Source organism: Bactrocera oleae, chromosome 3, assembly GCF_042242935.1.
Source record: "Bactrocera oleae isolate idBacOlea1 chromosome 3, idBacOlea1, whole genome shotgun sequence".
Taxonomy (NCBI): domain Eukaryota; kingdom Metazoa; phylum Arthropoda; class Insecta; order Diptera; family Tephritidae; genus Bactrocera; species Bactrocera oleae.
In genome coordinates, this window is record NC_091537.1 from 23859234 (window position 1) to 23881546 (window position 22313).

Sequence of the window (22313 nt, forward strand, 5' to 3'; positions counted from 1 at the left end):
ACTGGTCCGAACGTTACGCGAAACTTTAAACGCGTTTTTCTCGAAACTGTATTTTTCGAGCCCATACCTACGATTTCTCAGCTTCTACGGGACCAATTTACTTGAAATTTTGTATGAACTACGCTCATTCCCAAATTTTGACTATTTTTTAAAAAATTCGAGAATATAAAAAAAAAACGGTAACAAAATTACATTTTTTTCAAATAGGCATTTTTTTGGCTTTTCCGTAGTTCCTACAATTGCGACATCATTCTAGATTAATAATCACTTATTCTTTTTTTTTCAGATTCCTTGGAGGGCTAAAATCAGGGGTATGGTCCCGTGGCAAATTTTTGAGACCCCCCACTCATCACCTGCTAGAGTTTCAAATTTCGAACTTTTTTTAATTTTTAATTTTTTTCTGTATTCTTAAAACATTAATAAATAACTGATAAAAAATGGATGTAAAAATATTTGTTGCTTTTTATTACGGCCTTTCAAAAATTAAATAAAATTCATGCCTCTAGACTAGAATACCCCCTAAAGTGCTTAGGGGTAGTCAGCATTTTCCTAAAATATACTTAGCAAAGGTTCTTGAGCGCTCTGGAACGTTCGTGTAAAACTTCAAATGCATTTTTCTCAAAACTATGTTTTTTGAACTGGTGACCACTGTAGCTTGAAAACTGCTTGGTAAATTTCTATGAATCTTATACAGCTTGGTTTTTGAAAACAAATGTTTTTTTTAATTTCGACTTTTTATAAATAGTTAATTGTTGGGTTTTTCCTAAAAATCTGGAAAACTTTTGCTGCCTAATTTCTTCTATTAAGCAGTAGATAGAAATATTTTATTTTCCAAGGATAACGGATGGTCACCGCAAGAAGCTTCGTTGGAACTGGAACAACACTAACAGCCATTAATTTTAAATGCATGTTTTTTTAATATCTGTGAAGTCAAGTCGAAACTTTACTTAATGATGCTATGTTTTTACTTTGACTACTGGCAATAAACAAATTTTTAAATTGTAATATTTTCATGTTTCTGAATACACCTAACCACATAACGACTTAATGCTGTGCTGACGTCACACTAGCGACAGCTGAGCTATCATATATATACATAAGTAGCTTGTCTAAAGATTTGCCTTCATTGCTTTCAATCATATATATTTTCCATTTTCTCTTAAAATAGCAAGACAATTCCCAAATTGACATGTCCTTATATTCGTATGGAAATATCAATGCCTAACCATTACATAATTTGTCTCCCAATTTGTACTCTTTTGTAGGGTTTATCATCGCCCTATGCAATGCTATGTGCAATGTATGGTCCTGCGTAGAATAGTTAGAGCCCTTCATGTCTCAACACAACTTTAATTTTAGGCTTTCTTTGAATTTTTTTAATTAATTCATCATGTCAACGCTTTCATATAACTCCCATACTTAAACGAGTACACAACAGCCATTCTCTTTAGTTTCTCTTTAGTTGGCTAAACAGCATGTAATTGTTGCAGCTATAGCAACCATTTGTAAACTCCATTGTTCCAGGCATAGCAACAAATTGTCGCATTTGACATCGTCTGTTAATAACTGTAATAGAAGCTGATAATGGGGAACCGCATGTGCAGTCAGCCATTGGAGAGCGGAGCGGACATGATTGTCTAGTGTTTATTTTTACATGTTCTGATTATTGTGTGCTTTTGTGGTTCGGCAACCAAGGTCAGTGATATGTGACCGAAAGAATGGCTAAGCAACAATCAAGCAGCATTGCAGTGACACTGAGGCCCCATAGGACGGCGAGATAAGGTCAACTCAGCTGTGCTAATAGCAATTCGTATGGATTGTACGCAAAGTCCAATTTTAACAAGCAGAACTGCATGCGTTCCATGGACACCCATAGTTTGCAATCATTCAACTGCCGTACACACGCGCCATGCACAACAAAAACAAACTCGTATATATTGCCGGTTGGCCGCTTTCTCTCTATCACTGGTTGTTTCGCATGGCTGTCTGTCATCGTTTGTCGCTTCGGCAATTTTGAAAGACACTAGCCAAATATGTACTTCACATATTTACATTTGTATATATATTTACAGTTCGGCTGGGCGTTGGAGTCCTGCCTGTCGCGGACATTTCGCTTTTGTATTCTTCGCCTATGACAGTGACACTTTTTCCGACGACATGTCGAATTAATTTCTTGCTTCCTCTCTCTGCGTTCTGACCGTACTGCGTTGTTGCTGGCAAAGCATTTATCGCATTATTGTTGTTGCTGCACCATTGTTATTTTTCGGTTATAAAAACAATATACGATTTACTGATAACCACGCTTTTCGACAAATCTCTCATGTGTTGCACAACACTTAGATATACGGATGTATATCCGGAGGTTTGCATACAAAACTCTGCATTGAAACCTCCAATTAAGTTGTTAGCGAAAAAGTCACACAATTGTTTTATGCGAAAATACATACCACAGCACTTTTTATTACATCCGTTATTAATACAAAAATTGAATTTAATATTATTTGAATATAGGGCAGTATACTTGTGGAACAGACCAATAATATATTTGTATTTTATTTATTTAGTTTTTTTCGATGAATAGCCGATTGGAATTCACATCTCACTTGCTATCTATGTTAGGGCTCCGCCTTCTCTAATATTATATAAATATATATGCAGCATATGAAAGCAATCTAAAATGTATCCTATACAATCAAAACTATGATTATATCGATATTGAAGTGATAAAACCGCTTGCTATTCTATTTGTATTATATTTGAGCAGGCAAATTTAAGGGACCTTTAGCAGTGTGGTGCGAATCGACCCCTTCCAATATACGTTGAATCGCAAATAGATTTTGTGATTTCAAGTCAAAATAAAAGGTTGGCTTATCATACAGAAAATAAATAATGTTATACAAAGTAAAAATTTCTCATGTACTAGGCAGCATTTCGCAACCCTAGTCTTGCAATTTAGCGACATAAAAAAGCTATTTGTGTTGTTTACAGTAACTTAAAATATTCATCTCAGCCAAAAAATTGAATTAAATCGCAAACATTTTCGCGCGATAAAATTTAACCACTTTCGACGTGGAATAACTCAGCAACAGTGCACCGATAAACTGAATTCAATTTTAGGCGATTAAGCTTCATCAAGGACCAGTGTTTATTGATGGTATGGTGAATTCAATCGAGGTCAAAGATCACTCTAGGACGAATTTCGTCAAGGTCGTTCAAAATCAGTTGTTGTTTCGGAAATTATTGCTGCTGTGCGCAAATTAATATTGCAAGATCGTCATATGAACTATCGTTAGATTAAAACAACTATAGGCATTAAAGGGACCAGCATACATTCAATATTGCATGAACATTTGACTGCAAAAACAATTTGTCCACTTGGATCGCACACAATTTGTCAATCGCTCAAAAAGAGGTTTGTGTCGATTGGTTGAGCGAGAAGTTCAAAAATCGAAACACGTCTATGACATCGTGACAGTTGATAGATCGTAGATTTACGCGTATTTGCCCGAGAGTCAACATCAGTCGACTGTATGGGTGTTTTCAGATGAGATGTTTTTAGAAAAACTAAACAAGTCGCAACCATACCAATAGAACAACGCATAACAGTAAATTCTGAGTGGTACACAACCGTTTGTTTGGGAGCTCGCACATATCGACTGAAACAACTGCATTTTTGAGAACGCAAAACATCGATTCGATGAGTTATCCACCGTAAAGACCTGACTTGGCACCGAAAGACTTCTTTCTATTTCCGTACGTAGAAAATAAACTAAGTGGTCAAGTGTCGAAAAACACCTGAAGAGGCTGTTGATGCGTTCAGAACGCATTTTGTGAAGATACCTTAGTCAGAGAGGCAAATGTGTTTCGGTAATTGGTTCATACGCATGCTAAAGCCTATAGATAATAATAGAGAACATTTAGAAAAACAATAAAGTTTTTGATTATAACATTATTTGATTTTGTTCCCTAATCTCGAAATATGAAAAGCAACCGTCATACGTGGGTAATTTTTAATGTAATATTAATTATTTTCTATGTTTCAAGCCAACCTCTTATTTTGACTCTGAAAATCAGAACATCTATAGTTAAAAAATTTGAAAGTGCAGCAAACCAATTATTTATTTCGGCTCTTCGTTTAATGACTTAAACTCGGCAACTTGTTTCTTTAATTTTTTCACAAAACTGTGTCAGTTTGAAGTGCAAGAATTTATTTATAGGTACTTCAAAAAATCATTGTTCATATTTGATATACATACATATGTATGTATGTACATACCCTGCAAAAAATGCGACAAATCCGAAATAGGTCCGCGATTCGTCGCAGACGAACATGTGCCTAATACCACTTTTTATTTTTTTATATGAAACGAACTGTTCCCTTTTGCTTGAGCATGTCCTCTGAAGAGACTAATTGTACCCTTTTGTAGAGACTAATTGTTCTCAACTTTTTACAGACTAGTCACTTTTTACACCCTATTATGCACTAGTCTGTTTTTACACAATTATTCCACATACTAAATAAATACAGTTTAATTTTTTGAAGAAAGACTGAAAAAAATGATAACTAACTATACCCAAAAAATATTAATTTGGGATTAATTACTACCTAATGGTATCCTAAAGATATATATTGGAGACTAATGCTTTCCAAATTGTACGGTTTAGAGAGTATTCCAGGAATATTCGCAAAAATTTGTTTAAGGGTACAGATATATAAACTATCGTTTTATTAATTTCATACCAATCACATTTGGTATTACAAAATTTTACTTTAACGTTAAGTTAAACTCACGTGCGCGTAAATATGTACGAGTATATATACTCGTATATACATAAATGAATATATACTTGTATGTGTGAAAAAACCAAAGGCGTCCATATTTGTATGTGTGGTGTAAAAATTACAAACTGTAGTTATTATTCACAGCTTAATTTATTTTCGTTAATACGATTAGACTGCTTTGGCGAACGCAAAAAATGTTGCACGTGACCAAAATTTATATAATGCTTCACTATTCGATTGCAAAATAGATTTTTTGGATGTTTAAAACAGTTGGGTGTGATAAACAAATGTACATACATACTTGTATTTATGTTTAGTCTATATACGGGATAAATACGTTTATAACAATGCAAGTCTGAAAATATTTGAGCGAAAGTAAAAAGGCTACACAAATATGGGAAGTTTATGAAATATCAAGATGAAAATTGAAGCGAGACAAGAACAAAGATATTATTTGACTCTGTGAGGAAAATAGTATGATTTATTATATTTATTTTAGTAAAAGGCTTATGCTTAGTTTTACATATTTTTGAAGTTTTTAAAAATTAATTTGTTTATTTCATATTTCGATAGGTTACACTTTTAAAAATGACATACTAAAATCAATATCTCAAATCCTTTTTGAGTTAAATTTTTAAAAACACCGCCGTTTTGTCAATTTTTGTTTATTTACTCTTTTATCTTCCATATCTTCTAGTGGAAAAATTTAGTTAAGTTTCATCCACGGAGAAGGCCGGAATCCCTGCAGAATAGTGAAGAGTTGTTATGACTCCTTATCTCTAGCAACAAGTTACTACATGGTTAGACCTATTTGGTGCCTGACCACAGCGGTATTGCAAAAAATTAAAAAGGTGATGAGCTTACCAGAATGGGTACTTCAGACTCAATAACTGAGAAATGGCTACGGGTCAGATTGTTGGGCCTTAGAACAGCTCAGCAAGCGTTGGTCAACTACTAACAGCTGTGCAGTACAGGCCTAAAGAATTATTCGCTCTCAGTGAAGTTAACCTTTCAAGGGTTGTAGGAGTTCTGACAGGCACTGTCCGATCGGGATTCATACGGTAAGATAGAAAATTTTACCAGATGCCAATTGCATGAGCTGTTTGAAAGAAAATAATGTAGAATCATTTCAACACTTCTTTTTCGAATGTGCAATCTTTGCCAGATCAAGGCAAAAGCACATCGGATATTATAGTTTTAGATATACAGCTGAAAGAGCGAAAATAGAAATTAAGCTCAGAAACAGAGAGCTGATATCATATTACAGGAGATCATCTGGCTTCACAAAGGACTGTACATAATAAGCCAAGCGTGATTTCCCGACACGTGAAGGGATCAGTCATCTAACTCAACCTTAACATTTTCTATGACTGTTACACTAGAGAAGCATCTGCATACATATGGACAAATACATGTGTTTGTAGGTACTTATGTTTTTTGTTAGTCACAATTCTTCGCTTTTTTAAACATATCTAGACATGTCAACAAAAATAAGGGGTACTTTTGCCCGTGAATGGAGGCATTTTTTCTCGACGTTTTAATGTTAAAAGCAAACCCTAATGGATTGCACGCGCAATCCAAATAATACTACAACAAACAATGGCTTCAAATTAAAGTCGACAACGACATGCCACAAACAACAGCAAATGCAAATTGCATGTAAATTAGCACAACTCACTGGGATTTTTCGCAAAAAGCGCAACAGGTAGTAACACTCTAACACATATACTTACAAACATAAATACCTAGATGACATACTTATGTATATGCGAGAATATACATACCGATATTACATACATGCATACATACTAGTAATCATACATGTACTTGTATGGTATGAGTGTACAGAACACAATGAACAACAAAGATTGCATGTGCAATCAGACTTACTTATAATCTGGCGAGACTTGTGACAGTACAACAAAAAAAAACAAAAAAGAGGCATCCCAAGCAAGATTAGTTGTGACAACAGTGCTTGGGAAAAAGTTAGCGATCTCGCGTGTGCGTTAATAAATAGTGGTTACTAAATTAGCAAGATCATGTGAGAGTCATTCGTGAAATAAAATTTGATGAATAAATGTGAAAGAAAATGAAGCGCGAAAAAATAATAAAATTAATAGATATATAAATATATATATATATATTCTATACTCTGTTGAAACCTTCAAATTTTCTTTATTGCCTAGATATGATATTTATCTACCAATAGCATATATATATATATACGGAAAATATATAGGAAACGTCGGAGACCTTCTTCCTTCTGTTGGTTTGTATATACGTGAACTAGTCTCACAGTTTTAGATACATCGATATCGAATTTTGCACACGTTCTTTTCTCCCCAAGAAGCTGCTCATATGTCGGAACCGCCAATATTGGACCACTATAGCATATAGCTGCCATAAAAACTGAAAGGTCGGAATCAAGGGATTGTATGAAAAACTTTTTTTTATTAGAAGAAATACCTTCACAAATTTAGCATAGGTTATTTTCCAAGACAATGGTACAATCTCTAAAGAATATGTTTAGATCGGTTTGCTAAAGCATATAGCTGCCATGCAAACTGAACCATAAGAATCAAGTATTTGTATGGAAAAATGGTTCATTTGTATATGTATAATATTAGATATCTTTACCAAATTCGGCATGGAACTTTGATCTTTTGGATTTGTAAAGGGTGTTGTAATTTCGGTGCAACCAAGCTATCGTTTTTCTTGGTTTTCGTTTAGGAATTCCGCACTTACTTCTTAAAGTTCAGACCTGTGTTGTGTCGCACCACTACCGTCAAAAATCTACTATAGCAAAATAGCAATGAAGATTTAGCAAGTTACACGTACACTATCAACTCTTCTCAAGCCCCCACAAAATCGTAAATAAAATAGTGTCAACAGAAGAGAAATCAAGCAAACCATCGAGCATCAAACTTTCTATCTGAACATGTAAGCCATGTTCGTCGAAAATCGAGAAAGAAGTACTCTCTGAATTATAAGAGTTTGGGGATATTCGAAAGATGTTTTAAAATACAATATAAATTTATAAATTTTTCGTCAAGTTTTTTTCAACCAATGCAAATTTAAGAATTTACAGATTGTACACTATGGAAACGAAACACTCTGGCACCGTAATTGAATGAGTAACTCATCATATTATTGTCACTTGGTTGTCACTTTAAGTTAACGTCAGTGAGACAAGCAATCTCTATTCATTTGTGATGTTTGAGTAAATAATTGACAGGCAAATAATAAAACTGGCGAAAAATCGCGAGATGTGTGAAAATAAAATAAATAATAACAAGAAGCAAAAACGAAAAATAAAATTAAAATTATTAGTGTATTTATGTTTGTATTTCTATTTTATATTTATTTATGAACTGAAACTGTGTATCATTATTCCAATTTTTAAAAGATTTTCTTCGCTTTTTTTGTGATTGTTCCAGTAGAATATATTTAGTTGACGTCATCTCTTTCTGTTTTTAATATTCCTGTCACTTATTTAATGCGTATTCTTTAGATGTACTGGTTTATAAAATTTTTTCAGAAAACAGACCATCTCACGGCCAACATATGTATGTGCGAAGAATAAAATCGAAGCAAAAAAATATTTTTTTTTTGTAATTAATAGCAAGGTCATGTTTAGATATTTTTTTCATAAAACTAAAGAAATCGATTTAAAGGAAGAAATTTTTTAAAGGTTATGAACATTCAGAATTCAGTCGGTATAAAAGCAGTAAGAAATTGTGACTCTCAGAAACATGCCCCAACAGAAATAAATAAGACAATACAAATAAACTAAGACGTGGTTCATCATTATTGTTTCCATTTCATTATAGAATCACTTTGAAAATATAAATGGTCATAATAAACTTAGAAAAATTATTCGTTTATCCTCTTTCAGGTTTAAGCAGCAATTTTTCAACAAAAAAGTAGGGTTCTGTTTAGACACGAAACTCGTTTTATCCACTTTTTGTGTACAAAGAACCAGTTTTTAGTAACAGTAAGAGTAACCCATTTAATAGAAGCAAATTGATTAGACCGCCTGGCATCAACGGTGAGTTCAGATACGTCGTAAACTGTTTCAATGAAAAATCATTCCTAAATTAAATCAGATGAAAAAACTCCGTTTTCTTGTTGAAAAATGTAAATTTAATTTGCCAATAAATTGAATCAATTGTAATTGAAATAAATTGAAAAAATCAAACTTGTGAATGAATGAATAAATATATAATATATGTAAAATTCAGTGGAAATATGTTAATAATGTCTAAAATGTACACGAATAATAATAGATTTCGCAAGCGTACATGCAAATCAAACGCCTCAGATGGACGAAAGCGAGTAAGCCACTGAATATCGGTTGAAACTAAAAACGAAATGTTTACAACGACGAACAAAAGCGACAACTCATTGCGGTGTTATGCAATCAAATGTCAAGTTCGCAGTCAATTAGAATTGCTAACGTGCGCTCAACAATTCAGCAGAGTGGAGAGACAAGTCAGGAGACATTGAAATTTCAATAACGAGTATTCACAGCAAGCTAACTACAAGTAATTTCGCCAACGAATAAATGTTTGCCGATTTTAGGTGGAGGGAAAAATGCTACGTATTAGCAATGCAATAAATGGTTACAAGGCGTATGGACACAGGTGATTGAAGAATGCGCTGTAAAAATAGTAAATTATTTACTTTTTGAATGCATATTTATTAAATGAACTAAAAATTTAGTAAGCACTTAGTTAGAAATGTCAAACAACTTACTTAAACTCGAATGCTTTAAGAATAAGCGGCTGTTATAGGGTGTTTTATAATTATTTTTTCAAAAATAGTGATGACTTTAAAGTAAATAAGCATCATCGATTATTTTTTTCCCCTTATTAATGTCGGCTTGCTATCGGCATAAGATCAGTTTTTTCCGAACCAGAACAAATACTTTTAATTCCGGCTGAACTAACGATAATTTAATAACGATAATAATAGTGATAATGGAACGTAAAAATAGTTTAATATTCTAATGAAGTTCAGATATAGGTATATTTGTCGCTTAACCTGCCATAATGAATGCTTTTTTGAACTTTGAACTTTGGCACGTTATAAGTACACATGCTATTACTACATTATCACATTTATAGACAATGGAAGCTCAAGTGTTATTAAATTTATTTGCTGAGTCACTGCACACTGAACTGACTTTTAGAATGATATGCAGATTTACGATTTTCTTTTACTCAAATTTGTATACATGTATGTCTATGTGTAAGTAAATCATGATGAGTAAAAATGCCAAGCAGAATGTGACAAACATTTTTGTTTTATTTAAATTTTTTTTATCATAACAGCCTTGAAGGTAACGCATTCTGCAAAGCAATTGCCTTTAGAGCCCACCGAGAAGAGAGAAAAACAAAATGGCAATTTTCAAAAAGGAAAAAGAATGTAAAACTTTCCTTTTTTACTTTATCAGTAATAAACTAGTGCAAAAGCCTTTGAAAATTATAAAGAAAATAATAGAAATATATATACCAGGTTGAAACTCATCGCAAACGAAAGTTAAAATTTCAAACGTAGAAAAATAATTTACGGGGGATCTAAGGTTCTATAGAAAAAAGTCATATAGCAATGTTGCAGGTAATGAAACGATTTATAACTCCTGTATACAGACTTTTTACACATAACCTCAAAATGTTTGTGAAAAACTCAAATAACCCAGTTTTTGGTTTTTTTTTCACAGAATAAAAATGTTAAAAATCATAATATTCAAAAAATAAATTTGTGAAAAAAAACTTTCTTATGAAGGGTGTTATAGCTTCGACGCAACTGAAGTTATGATTTTTTTTGCTTTGTATTATTAGATATCTAGCTTTAAGACATTTTTCGCAATATAGGTTTTTAATTTTTAAACCGCTAGAAACTTATGTAAGTGAGCATGCCTAATACTCACTTAGTTTCCCTGTCGCAAATGTCATTGCAAATAAAAATAATTAATATTAATATTTATAACAAATATTTATATAATGAAATATACAATATATAAACAAAAATATATAAATATTTGTGTGTATTTACTCACAAATGACGACTTGAGAACAAGCAAACTTGATAAGACATATTGTTTGTTGTCAAGAAGGCAGTGCATTTGTTGCGCCTCAAATTGCCCAAATTATGCAATTAAGTGAAATCGACAAGCCGCAACAGTGAAATTACAAACGATTACCTTGCAGCTTATGAATCGCGGACATACTTATGTAGGTATATCGACACAAATGCTTGGCATAATATCCAGCTGTGGTTATTTGATATTACCAATTAGTCATGATTGCCAACACTAAATTTGATTGCAGTTTAATATTGACTAGCCCATCTGGGGTTCGACAGTGATTGGACAAATTATATTTTCAATTTCCGTTCAGTTTCCATTTTCTTATTCAAAATATGTATGTACATACATATGTACCTATAAAAATGATTAGACAACGGTGATTATATGGTGCAGAGGATGTGCTATCATTAACACTTAATTTTAATAAACATCATAATATGTTTTAATTCCATTGATTATACAATAATAAAGGTGGGAATGCACTCTGCTATCTGCGATACATTCACAAAAATGTACAGAAATATTTAGCACAGATTTCAGAGTGAAAAGTTTCAAAAGTTTTATGACAGAAAAAGATAATATAAAACAACCGTAAGAGCTATGCCATATTTCATATAAGAGTATATTTAAAGGCATTGCAACTTCTATGAGAAAAAAATATAATATATTCCTTTGCCAATTAATAAAATATCGATTTCAAAATTCAGTATTTTATTTTTAAAGGTAAAAACAACAAATAAAAAAATAATTAATTACAAAATTCGCACTAGGTGTGACCCTTATCACAACTAAAGCGCAATGGATCGAATTACGGAAAGGAATGAAGTAAGAGATCTGATGTTCTGACCTGAGGTTCCCAAGCAATCCCAGTCACGCTTAATTAGCATATGGAAATATATTTTAGTTAGTTTGTGGATCTGCTTAGTATAAGGCAGTCGCAGGTTTGCAAATAAAGTAGTTTAAAAAATTAAATTTTATTGCATATGAAACATGACTTGAGCGCCATACAGAAAAAAAAATTCGCCAAATTTTCACGATCTCAGTGGAATCTCAATTGTTAATCAACTTTAAATTATATATGTACATCAAGAGTAAATTATTAGATCATTAGCCCATCTTCGGTTGACAGAAAATATTCGAAGGCGTGAAATCGGTCTGAATCTTATAGTTTCTATTCAAGGACACCTATAGGCTTATGCTTTCCCGAGAAATATTCCAATAGAAGAAGAATTTTAAATCAGAAGCCTACGGGTCAAAATTGCAAATATTTACCGATGTGTACATTGGAGTATAAACTGAATTTAGTAATAAATAGTTTATACATTTGTGCTTTTGCAAGGTAAAAGTTGTGCGCTTGCAAAGTTTAATGTTCAAAAGTGCTCATTGCTCGCACTGCATTGCAGTAGCGGTGAAAAACTGTAGCCCGTGAAAAGTTTCACTATAACAATTAGAATTGAATGTAGTGAGGTGAACCACTTTTTTCCAACTCTTTATTACTTTTTTTTGTATATTGTTTTTTGCCTGGTGGAGGTGAGGTAATGCACTTTTTATTGAATAACACAAGTACGCACATATTTCTCTAAGGCTTTGTCAGTTACGCTAATGAATGCTCAGAAAATTGATAAATAATTGATTTATTGTGTACATAAAATCTTGAATCTAGAATACCATTCACAAATAAAAAATTAATTTCCGCTTATATACTATAGTGGTTTCTTAAAATGAGCAGCTTCTGGGAACAAAAGGACACGCGCAAAATTTCAAATCGATATCGCATAGACTGAGCGTATATACTTGTAGAGACAGACGGACGAATATGGCTAAATCCACTCAACTCATGACGCTGATCATTAATATATGTATTTTATAGAGTTTCCGACGTTTCCTTCTTGGTGTTACAAACTTCGTGGCATACTTAATATCCACTATTCAGTGTATAAAGATGGTTTCCAAAAACCATAGAACTTGGTTTCTTACGTCTCTTTTACCACTGTATAACTACATAAGTGGTCTCACTAATTTTTAGTATTATACCCATTAAACACAGCCCTAATGTTATTTGCTGATAATAATATGTCTGTTAGTCTGGTGTGTATACAAATGCGGGTGCGTTGTTGTATATGTGCCCGACTGACTACATACATATTGTTTAGGCGTCGCACAGCTCTGGGAATATATACAGACAAAATTATGTATATATGTGTGTGCAGTTATGTAGTTTAGACCTGTCAAAATCACTTATCAGTATTTTGAAACACATTGTTTTTATAGATTTTAGTAGTGAGTATGTGCATTGTTTTTTATGCCCTAAGGCAACATACGGATTGATGAAGCACTAACACATGCATGTCTAATCTGTCTCAGATCAGCAGGCAGCGTATGATGGACCGGCAAGCAGTCGATATGTGCACTATATATGTATTGTATGTGCCTGTGTTGTATAGAAAACAGAAACTGGTCGCTTTCGTTGAAATTTTGACGTTTTATTCTTTAAACGTAGTCCGTCATCAGTAGTTCCTACACCCTCGTCAACGTTGCAGCTTGCAACATTTTTGGGACTTAAGCCTACAATTTGCACTCACCGTCCACCGCAGTTCGTTCTTGCCAGTCGCGATCGCTCAATCGTGCGCGCTTAAAGTTAAACACCGCAAACGTAAACACTTCAACTGCGACACCAAACCATCAAGTGGCTTGCTAGACACCGAAATGTGGCTACTCATACCGATCCTCTTCTACTCGGTCATTTTCCTCTACATACGTCACATTTACACATACTGGAAACGTAAGGGCTTCCCAACCGAACGTACCGGTTTGAATTGGCAATTTCTGAAACAAGTTTATCGGCGCGAGTTCCACTATGTGAGCGCCATCAACGAAGCATACAAGGCAGGCGGCGAGCGTCTCTTATATGGCGTATACTTCTTCTTTCGACCAACTTTGCTGGTGCGCGATGTCGCCTTGGCGCGCACTGTCCTCGAGATACCGCATGGACATTTCGATGACAAGCGCTGGCACTACATGCAAGGCTATCGCAAGATTAATTTACTCGAAAAACTGGCAGCGATTTTCAGTGTGCCGCGGGTGGAGGGCATGTTTCGGAATGTCGAAAAGGTGGCCGATCATATGGTCAAGCAAATGGATGCGATAAAGTTGGGCAATGAGCAACTGGATATGCAGATAGTTATGAGAACGTGAGTAGCTCAGACCCGGGTGTGTGTTACACTGTCGCTTAGTAAAAAACTTAAAGTCGGTGTAATTGAAAATGCGTTGCTGGGGTGCATAAGTGAAACAACAATAACTAGCTAGAACTTTGTTTAAATAAGTTAGGTATTGAAAACTTGTCTACAAGATGGACCTCAGAGACTTTGATTTACGAATGTTGTTTATAATAGAGACCCAGTCTATTTCGGATACCGAAAGTAGCTTAAAGTATGGCAAACAGTTGTATACGAATATAAGTTATGTACTTTTGAGTCGAATTTGAAAATTATTTTTAGGTTTACTTTTTTTTGAAAAATTAAATTTTTCTCACAAACTTTACTTTACAGCTACGTCATCAATGTATTCGCTAACTTGCTGTATGGTCTAGACACAAACTTATTCGAGCCGAACGATAGTGTCTTCAAGCGGTACATACAAAGCACGTTAAGAAATCGCGGCATCAACTCATAGTGAGTGCTTCCATTGAGTGTTTATGTTGCTATTTAATAGACATATAAATACTTATCCATACAAATATATATATAAGCACAACTGCTTTCTTTCTCAATCAGCACGTTCAATCATTTGCCGAAAAAGTCGTCGCTCACCTACCGGCTGCGTGACATTATCAAGGATAGCGTAGGACGCCGTGAAGATGGTGGCATTATACGCAAGGACATCATGCAGTTATTGGTGAAATTCCGAAACGGCAATAATTTAACAAATAACGGTAAATTGAGTTGGCATGTGGAGAATGTGTTTGGTGAGTAAAAGTGTAGTCATTTTGAAATAAATATACTACCAGCAAAAATTCGAGTGGAAATTTTTCAAACAAAAACCAATTAATACAGTTATTTATTTATAAATAACGCAAGTCATGATGGTCTAAGTGTGCCACAATTGATTATGACAATATTTTGCAGAGCGCGAGAAACTATTGTCTATTAAGAAGTTGTCGAAAATTGCCGAACGCTTTCTCAATATCGGCTACGAGTCCACCGCCTCAGCGGCTACGCTAACGCTTTATGAGATTTTGCAAGCGCCGAGCATCTACAAGAAGATAATTGAGGAAATACGTCAACTGAGTGTAGCAACAAAGAATGCAAATAATGCAGATAATAAATTGACCTATGGGGATATTGATAGCCTCCAATATTTGGGCGCCTGCATTAAAGGTACGTATGGACACTACTAATATTTATAAGCAGATTTCAATTTTTAATTTATTTCAACTGATTTTTAATACGAATTTGTTTAGAAACCGTACGCAAGTACCCGAGTGTACCGTACATCGAACGGGTCTGTTGCAAGAACTTTCCAATACCGAACAGTCGAGCAACAATCAATGAGGGCCGCACCGTAATGATACCCGTGATGGCAATGCAGCGCGATGAGCGGCACTTCAAAGACCCTGATTATTATAGACCCGAGCGCTTTTACAATGTTGAGAGCGGACCAGAGCTAGATAATTTTATGGGTTTCGGTTTGGGGGCGAGCGCTTGTGTGGGTGAGTATTGTGAAACCAAACATAATATAAAAACCAATTTTTGAACGTTATTACAAAAAATTTCATATTCAAAATCTTATTAACTAAATTTTAAAATTTTTTGACGAACGGGTTAGAAAAGTTGAAATAAGAACTTGAAAATTTTGACATCACTTTCCGTTATAACAAAATAAATGTGCGGTGCACAAAAGAAAGTTTGAAGTGTATTTTCTAAATTCTAAAGAAAAGCTTAGCAAATTGTTAATAATAGTTATTCTGAGGTTAAATGAACTAATAGAGTTAACTACCACATATTCCTTATTGAAGACAGTGTCCGTCTGTATATCTGTATATACATAAAGCAGTCTCACAGTTTTTGAGATATCGATCTGGAATTTTGCACACCTTCTCTTCTCCCCAAAAAGCTGCTCATTTGTTGGAACCGCCGACTATAGCATATAGTTGGCATACAAACTAAATCATGGAAATCATGCCCCTGTATGGACAATTTTTTTATTTGATGAGATATATTCACCAAATGTGGCAAGTATGCAATCTCCGAATTTATGCTGATCGGACCACTATAGCATATAGCTGTTATGCAAACTGAACATTAAAAATTTAGTTCTTGTATGAAAAACTTGTTTAGTTCACAATATATCCTTATAAAATTGGATATAAATTATTACCAAAAGCAACGCAACAATATTCGAAGAAATTTTCCAAATCGGACTACTATATAATATAGCTGCCAACAAACTGAGCTATCAAAATCAAGTTCTTGTATTGAAACTTTTTATATTTGTGAAGGGTGCATTTTTATATTTGCAGCCAAGTTTAAACTTGTTTCATGTTTTACTAAAGTTCACCCCATAAATATGAAATTCAATATTAGAGAACCGTTATTACTTTAAGAGGTAAGAAACCCAAATAAATTATCTTTAATGTTTAACAACAATAAATAAGGTAGCTTAGGTATGAACTCAACATCGCCTTCCATCGTTCAAAATATTCAAGCAAAATATGTATAAACAATTACGAAATAAATATAGCAGTTATGAAATTTTCAAAATGTATTCTATAAAGTTTTCTTTTTTCTCTTCCAGCTCGCAATTTCGCCACTTTGGTTACCAAATTAGCAATTGTAAAGCTGCTGCTGAACTTCGATATGGAATACTCCCCGAATAAAGACATACAAATTGTTCACAATCCGGCGCCAGTCATCAAATGCAAAGATGGCTTTAAAATCAGACTGAAGAAGTACAAGAACAACACACTTTTGTAAATATTCGAGCAACAATTCAAGCGCCTTCAGAACCTTTAAGAATATCGTGCATTTATTTCAGTGTAATTATAAGATGTGTTTATGTTTGCGAGTTTACGAATAAATGTAAATATACAAGTATATTATAACGAACTTCAATTGTCGAAACGCCTAAAAGTAGGCTTCTGCTCAGCCATAAAAATGACATTTTGTTGGGCAATTACACAAATGTCCCAAAAATTAAAAGGTATTCGGTAATGTTTACCTATGTGGGTACACAGGAAAGGTATGAATAAAGCAATTTGCTAAAATTATTGTTGTGTTGCCCCTAACGCGTGGTATATATAAATGTTGCTGCCGCCGCTAACGCACCTGAAAGTATGCTGTATAAATTAAACTCATAAATTTATGTTTTTCTGTGTAAATTACTTAATTAAGAAAAGTATATAAGTAAGTGAATGTGTTGTAATGGTAGCTAACTCTAAATAATATTTCGCTTTTACTTTATAATCTGGTTGGTGTATCACATTTTTTTCAGCTTGAGCGTAAAGTAACTGTCTATCTGTTGAGGTTATGTATTAACAGCAATGATATTAAATTACTAATTAATAGAAAGTTTCAAATTTGAGAATTAACATATAAATTTAGAGTTAATTTTGTTGAAAAGCTTCAGTTGAATATCATGAGAATATTTGGGTTCAGAAATAATTAAAAGGGGCGCAGAAGAATAAAAGTTTAGCATGTGCGGTAGCTGCCACATAGTAAATTCAAAGGCAAAGTTTCTAATTTTCTATAAGTTCTGGCTGTTAATTTGAATCCTAAAGTAATAAGTACTTGAGATCAATTTGGAGGATACCACTAAACGAGAAATACATAAAAATAAATTTATTAAAAAATCGATAATAAATGTAGAAAAATTATGACCTCCACTTCAGACTTAATTAATGCAATGTTTAATTATCATATATCATATATCTCTCGATAAGATAGTGGTTGCCCTTTTTTGGAACAGTAACTAAAAATACTTTTCGTAAAGATATTATTATAAACTTTATATTAAAAATGTATCTTATTTCTAGCATAGCACCTATCACAGTGTTAATACTTTTATTATTTGTCAAGAGATATCAGAAGCTTAAGGGGGTTGTCACATGTGATGAGCTCAAAAAATCGACTTTATCATAAATTGCTTTCTTAACATGTCTAGAATATGGTAGTAAAGTGATTTTTTTAAATTCGAAGTCGTTTTAAAGATACAGCAGTTAGAAGAAGGAGCTGTTCGGAGCGTTGAGTTGCGCACTTGAACTTTTAAACGCGTTTTTCTTAAAACATTCCCATCGTATCTCAAAAACGGCTTGACCAAATGGTTTGAAACTTGTAATACCCAAATTTCCGACTTTTTTATTGAAAAAAAGGAAATACATAAAATTCGCAACTTTTCTTCCAAATGTCTACCAAAAGTCCAAATTTATATTTACACTGTCGAAGTAGCACGGGAGTGCGTTTACAATGCTACAACTTTAATTAAAGAAACAACTGAATCTTTTGCATCAATGGCAGATATTATTTTTCTTTTTGATTTCCATTTTAATTTTACTTAACAATTTGCTTACTTATTAATTAACACGCAAGTAGCGCTCCACTTCCTGAACCGCAGTGTGCCAATTTCTACAAAGTTCTTTTGCAGTTCTTAATCCAACTCAATCTCGATTTCTGTTATTAAACATTCCATAAATTTTTTGCATTCAAAATAAAGCTCTCGTAGTGGTAAAGAACCGAGTGAAAATCATTAACTAATTAAGCGTGAAAAAATTTCGCTCATCGCTGCAAGCCACTTCTGCCAACAGCAACAACATGCCGAGTTTACAACTTCAACCGCTTTTGAGCGCGTTGCACACACTCAACAATTTATATAATGCCAATAAATGAAACAATGTTTGGGAAAAAATTTTAAAAAGCACTTGGCAAAACTAAATGCGAAGCAAAAGAAAGCCAGAGAAGCAACTGTAGTACACATAATTCCCATTGACAATGGCGATACCATGGGCTGCGCTTTTGTGTCAGCTAACAAGTGATGCATTTTTCTGGGCGCATTGCAGTAACAACTGTGGCAACAATATCATACCCACATACACACACATATATATATATCCATATATGGTATATATATCTATATATATGGGTATGTTGGGCTGGAGTCACCGCTGCTGCGGTAATTGCTGCGCTGCCATGCAACAAAGTCGGCAGAACGCGTCGGCGGTTCGTCCCCAAAGCTCGAGCCACTTTTTTATTTGGGTCAAAAGGTTTTCAAGTAACTTTTTGTTATTATTATTTTTGCATTGTACTCGGTTTGCCGTTTCAAAAGCACTTCGCTCAGCAGCCTAGCGTCGAGCTAATGGTAGCAGTTGGAGAGACGTGTGAAGATGTGGAGTGTGGATTGTAATGATGCTGATGGCCCTTATAAATTAAAAACAAGCGAAAAATCGCGGCAACCTCTTAACAAGTACGACAATGTTGCTGTTTGTTGTTGTTTTTGATTTGTTTGTTGCTTTTCGCGCATCGCTTTTGAAAACGCAGACAACGGCTCTGTTGTCTAATATAGTATAGGAGTGCTTTTGGCCGCGAAGACTGCAAACACACGTCCAAACAAGTGAGCAAATGTATGAGTGTATGTATATAAACACCCACTAGGAAATAAGTAGCTCCGCGGATTGTTTGATATTATTACCTGACGTTTTGAACCAAGTATTATATAAATGCATACATATAATTAAATTACGTCGAATAGTTGAATACTAACAAATTGTATATTTTTAACACACCGATAAGGCAATAACAAATATATGGAGTATTAACAATAAGCTTTGAGTTAAGTGATTTATTTGACTACACAGCAGCGGAATCAATGCTAAACACAAGCTTAGAGGTTATTCTGTTAATGGTTGTCGCGTGAGCACATACCATCTAGGCTTAGTGGGCTTATCTCTTCATAAAAATTTATATAAAAAAAATAAAAAACGTTGCACCGAAGTAATGGTCCGATGCGAACAATTCCTGTAGTGATTATAGCATTATCTTGAATAATAATTCTTACCAAATTCCGTGAAGACATCTCGTAAAATAAAAAAGTTTTCTAAACAAGGACTTAATTTTGATCGTTCAGTTTGTATGGCAGCTATATGCTACAGTGATTCGATCTAAATAATTTCTTCAGAGGTTATACTGTTGCCTTGAATAATAATTCATGTCAAATTTTGTGAAGATATCTCGTGAAATAAAGAAGTTTTCCATACAAGAACTTGATTTTGATTGTTTGACATGACTTTTATTTCGTTACGTTTCCACGATAGTCGGGCCTAAGTAACCGGAATGGACCCGGATTTTTATACGGCCAAGAATTATTAACTCGGCACCACTCCTCGAAATTACTTCAGGAATGTTTTCTACCGCTACAAGCTTTTATTACAGCCTTCAAAAGTGCTTATTATCCGTGTCATTTCTCTTTACACCTGAGGAGTGAATTTTCACATAAATTTCACTCGCACAAATACCCATAGGTATTTAACTACATACTCCATATAGGTGGCAACAGTTTTTAATTTCAATATTTGTATTTGCTGATTCCTCAGGCATACAACAATTTGCATTAACGATCAAATATGCCTGCGCTGGGAGCAATGGAAATTGTTCACTTAATCCCCAGTGATTTTTCACCTTTCATTTCATGTTTGCATTGCTTCAATACCGTTGCCATACAGTTATATTAATTTTAACAACCAATCTACTTCTGGTTCCGTTGTTTATTTTTGCATTGTTGAATTTGTTGTGTTGCGTCTGTGACATTTGACCAATAAATATGATTTTTGTGCAATATTGAAAAAGAATTTTAAAGTAGCAATCATATAGCAATTTCCATTAAGGGTTGTGTTTTTTCGAAAATAAAGTATATTTCTTTGTATAAAATATAATGGACTTTACGATATTCCATACACATTTTGGTTTTTAAATCTCCGAATTTTTGCCAAGTAGAGTGTACTAAACTAATTTCGAGTAGGTTGATTCTTCTTTTTATTATATAAAGTAATTCAAAATAAATTTGTTGAGATAAATTATTCAACACCCTAATGAGACCGCGTGTTCTGCTGCATGCCTGGTTGCACGTTTTGTGCATTGTGGTTTGCGGGCACCTGCGTGTGGTTGCATACAACTCTGGTCAATACACTACGTTGTTGTGGCACCTCGCACTCAGCTAACTCCAACGCACAACAATTGGCGATTGCAGTTAAATCCAGCTCAATTTAAATGGGCTTTCACATTTACACTTACTTTATGCATAAATACAGTTCACGGACCCGTACTTGTATTTAAAGAATCAAACAATCGACGCTGTTTACCAACACTGGTTATTGCAGCAATGTTTTTAATGCATTTTTAAAATCATTTCAACCAATTTTAGTTTAAACAAATAGAGTTGTATATTTTCATGCTGTAGGCTGTTTTTATACCCTAAATAAGAGGATATACTCGTATTAAGTTTGCCATGAAGTTTGTAAAACATTGTAGAAAAATCTGAGACCCCAAAAATACACATACATATACATACAATATAAATTATTAGCATGACGAGCTGAGTAAAATTAGCCATGCCCAAACATATTGTTCAGATCGGCCCTGTATAACATATAGCTGCCGTACAAACTGATGGATCAATCAAGTCCTTGTTTATAAAACTTTTCTATTTGATGAGTAATCTACACGAAATTTATCTTAAATTATAACCCATGACAATGGTAAAAACACTGAAGACATTATACAGATACTACTATAGCATATATGTTATGTAGGTGTTATATAAGCTGGCCGGTTAAAATTAAGATAAAGCTCTTTTTATACCATTTCATGCTATAAAAAATGTACCCGTTAACGATATTATAGCTTCGGTGCGAATGAAGTTAATGTTTTTGGTTTTTTCCCTTGTTTTCACACGAAAATGTTTTCACACAAATTACAGGTAAAAAATAGTTTCTTTACTAAACATGGAAATTGCTAACGAAAAAAGGAATGAGAAAGTAATCATTTGTTTCCTCGAAACTATATTTACTAGTATACCATAAGTGTTGCCAATTTTTCTTTAACTATATGGTACAAATAATTTTAAACAATGTTTTATACAAACTCACCATTTTTTTTTTTTTTTTGTTTTTCTGTTTAGGGTAGGCTCAATTTCTGTAATGAAAAAGTAATACATTTTTTTTTATTAATGTAATAATTTATAACACATATATGTGATAATCTAAGTCTAAATCGTAATAATAAAATAGAAAATGTTCAGAATAGATATGAATAGAGAGTACTAGATAAGAAGCAATAATAAAACTTAAGGCAATATTTGTAGTTATATTTCACTATTTTATTATTGACATTCATTATAGGTTCGATTCCTTGTTTCAATTATTATAAGGTAGGTCCCATATAATAAGATTGATCA

The 22313-nt window shown here is 33.6% G+C and overlaps 2 protein-coding genes across 4 annotated transcripts in view; one reads left to right on the plus strand and one right to left on the minus strand.

The window, feature by feature from the left end:
• MESR3 (misexpression suppressor of ras 3) overlaps positions 1-22313 on the minus strand; it is a 126374-nt gene that overhangs the window by 16078 nt on the left and 87983 nt on the right. For all 3 annotated transcript variants that reach the window (XM_070106283.1, XM_070106282.1, XM_036373295.2), the window contains one exon: positions 22006-22051. In XM_070106283.1, the coding sequence (XP_069962384.1) occupies positions 22006-22008 (3 nt within the window). In that variant the 5' untranslated portion in view covers positions 22009-22051. The remainder of the gene's footprint in view (positions 1-22005; positions 22052-22313) is intronic.
• On the plus strand, positions 13316-16966 carry Cyp310a1 (Cytochrome P450 310a1). The gene is made up of 6 exons (XM_036373289.2): positions 13316-14065; positions 14423-14545; positions 14648-14838; positions 14999-15250; positions 15334-15582; positions 16668-16966. The coding sequence occupies exons 1-6, from the start codon at positions 13581-13583 to the stop codon at positions 16844-16846; spliced, it is 1479 nt and encodes a 492-aa protein (XP_036229182.1). The 5' UTR covers positions 13316-13580; the 3' UTR covers positions 16847-16966.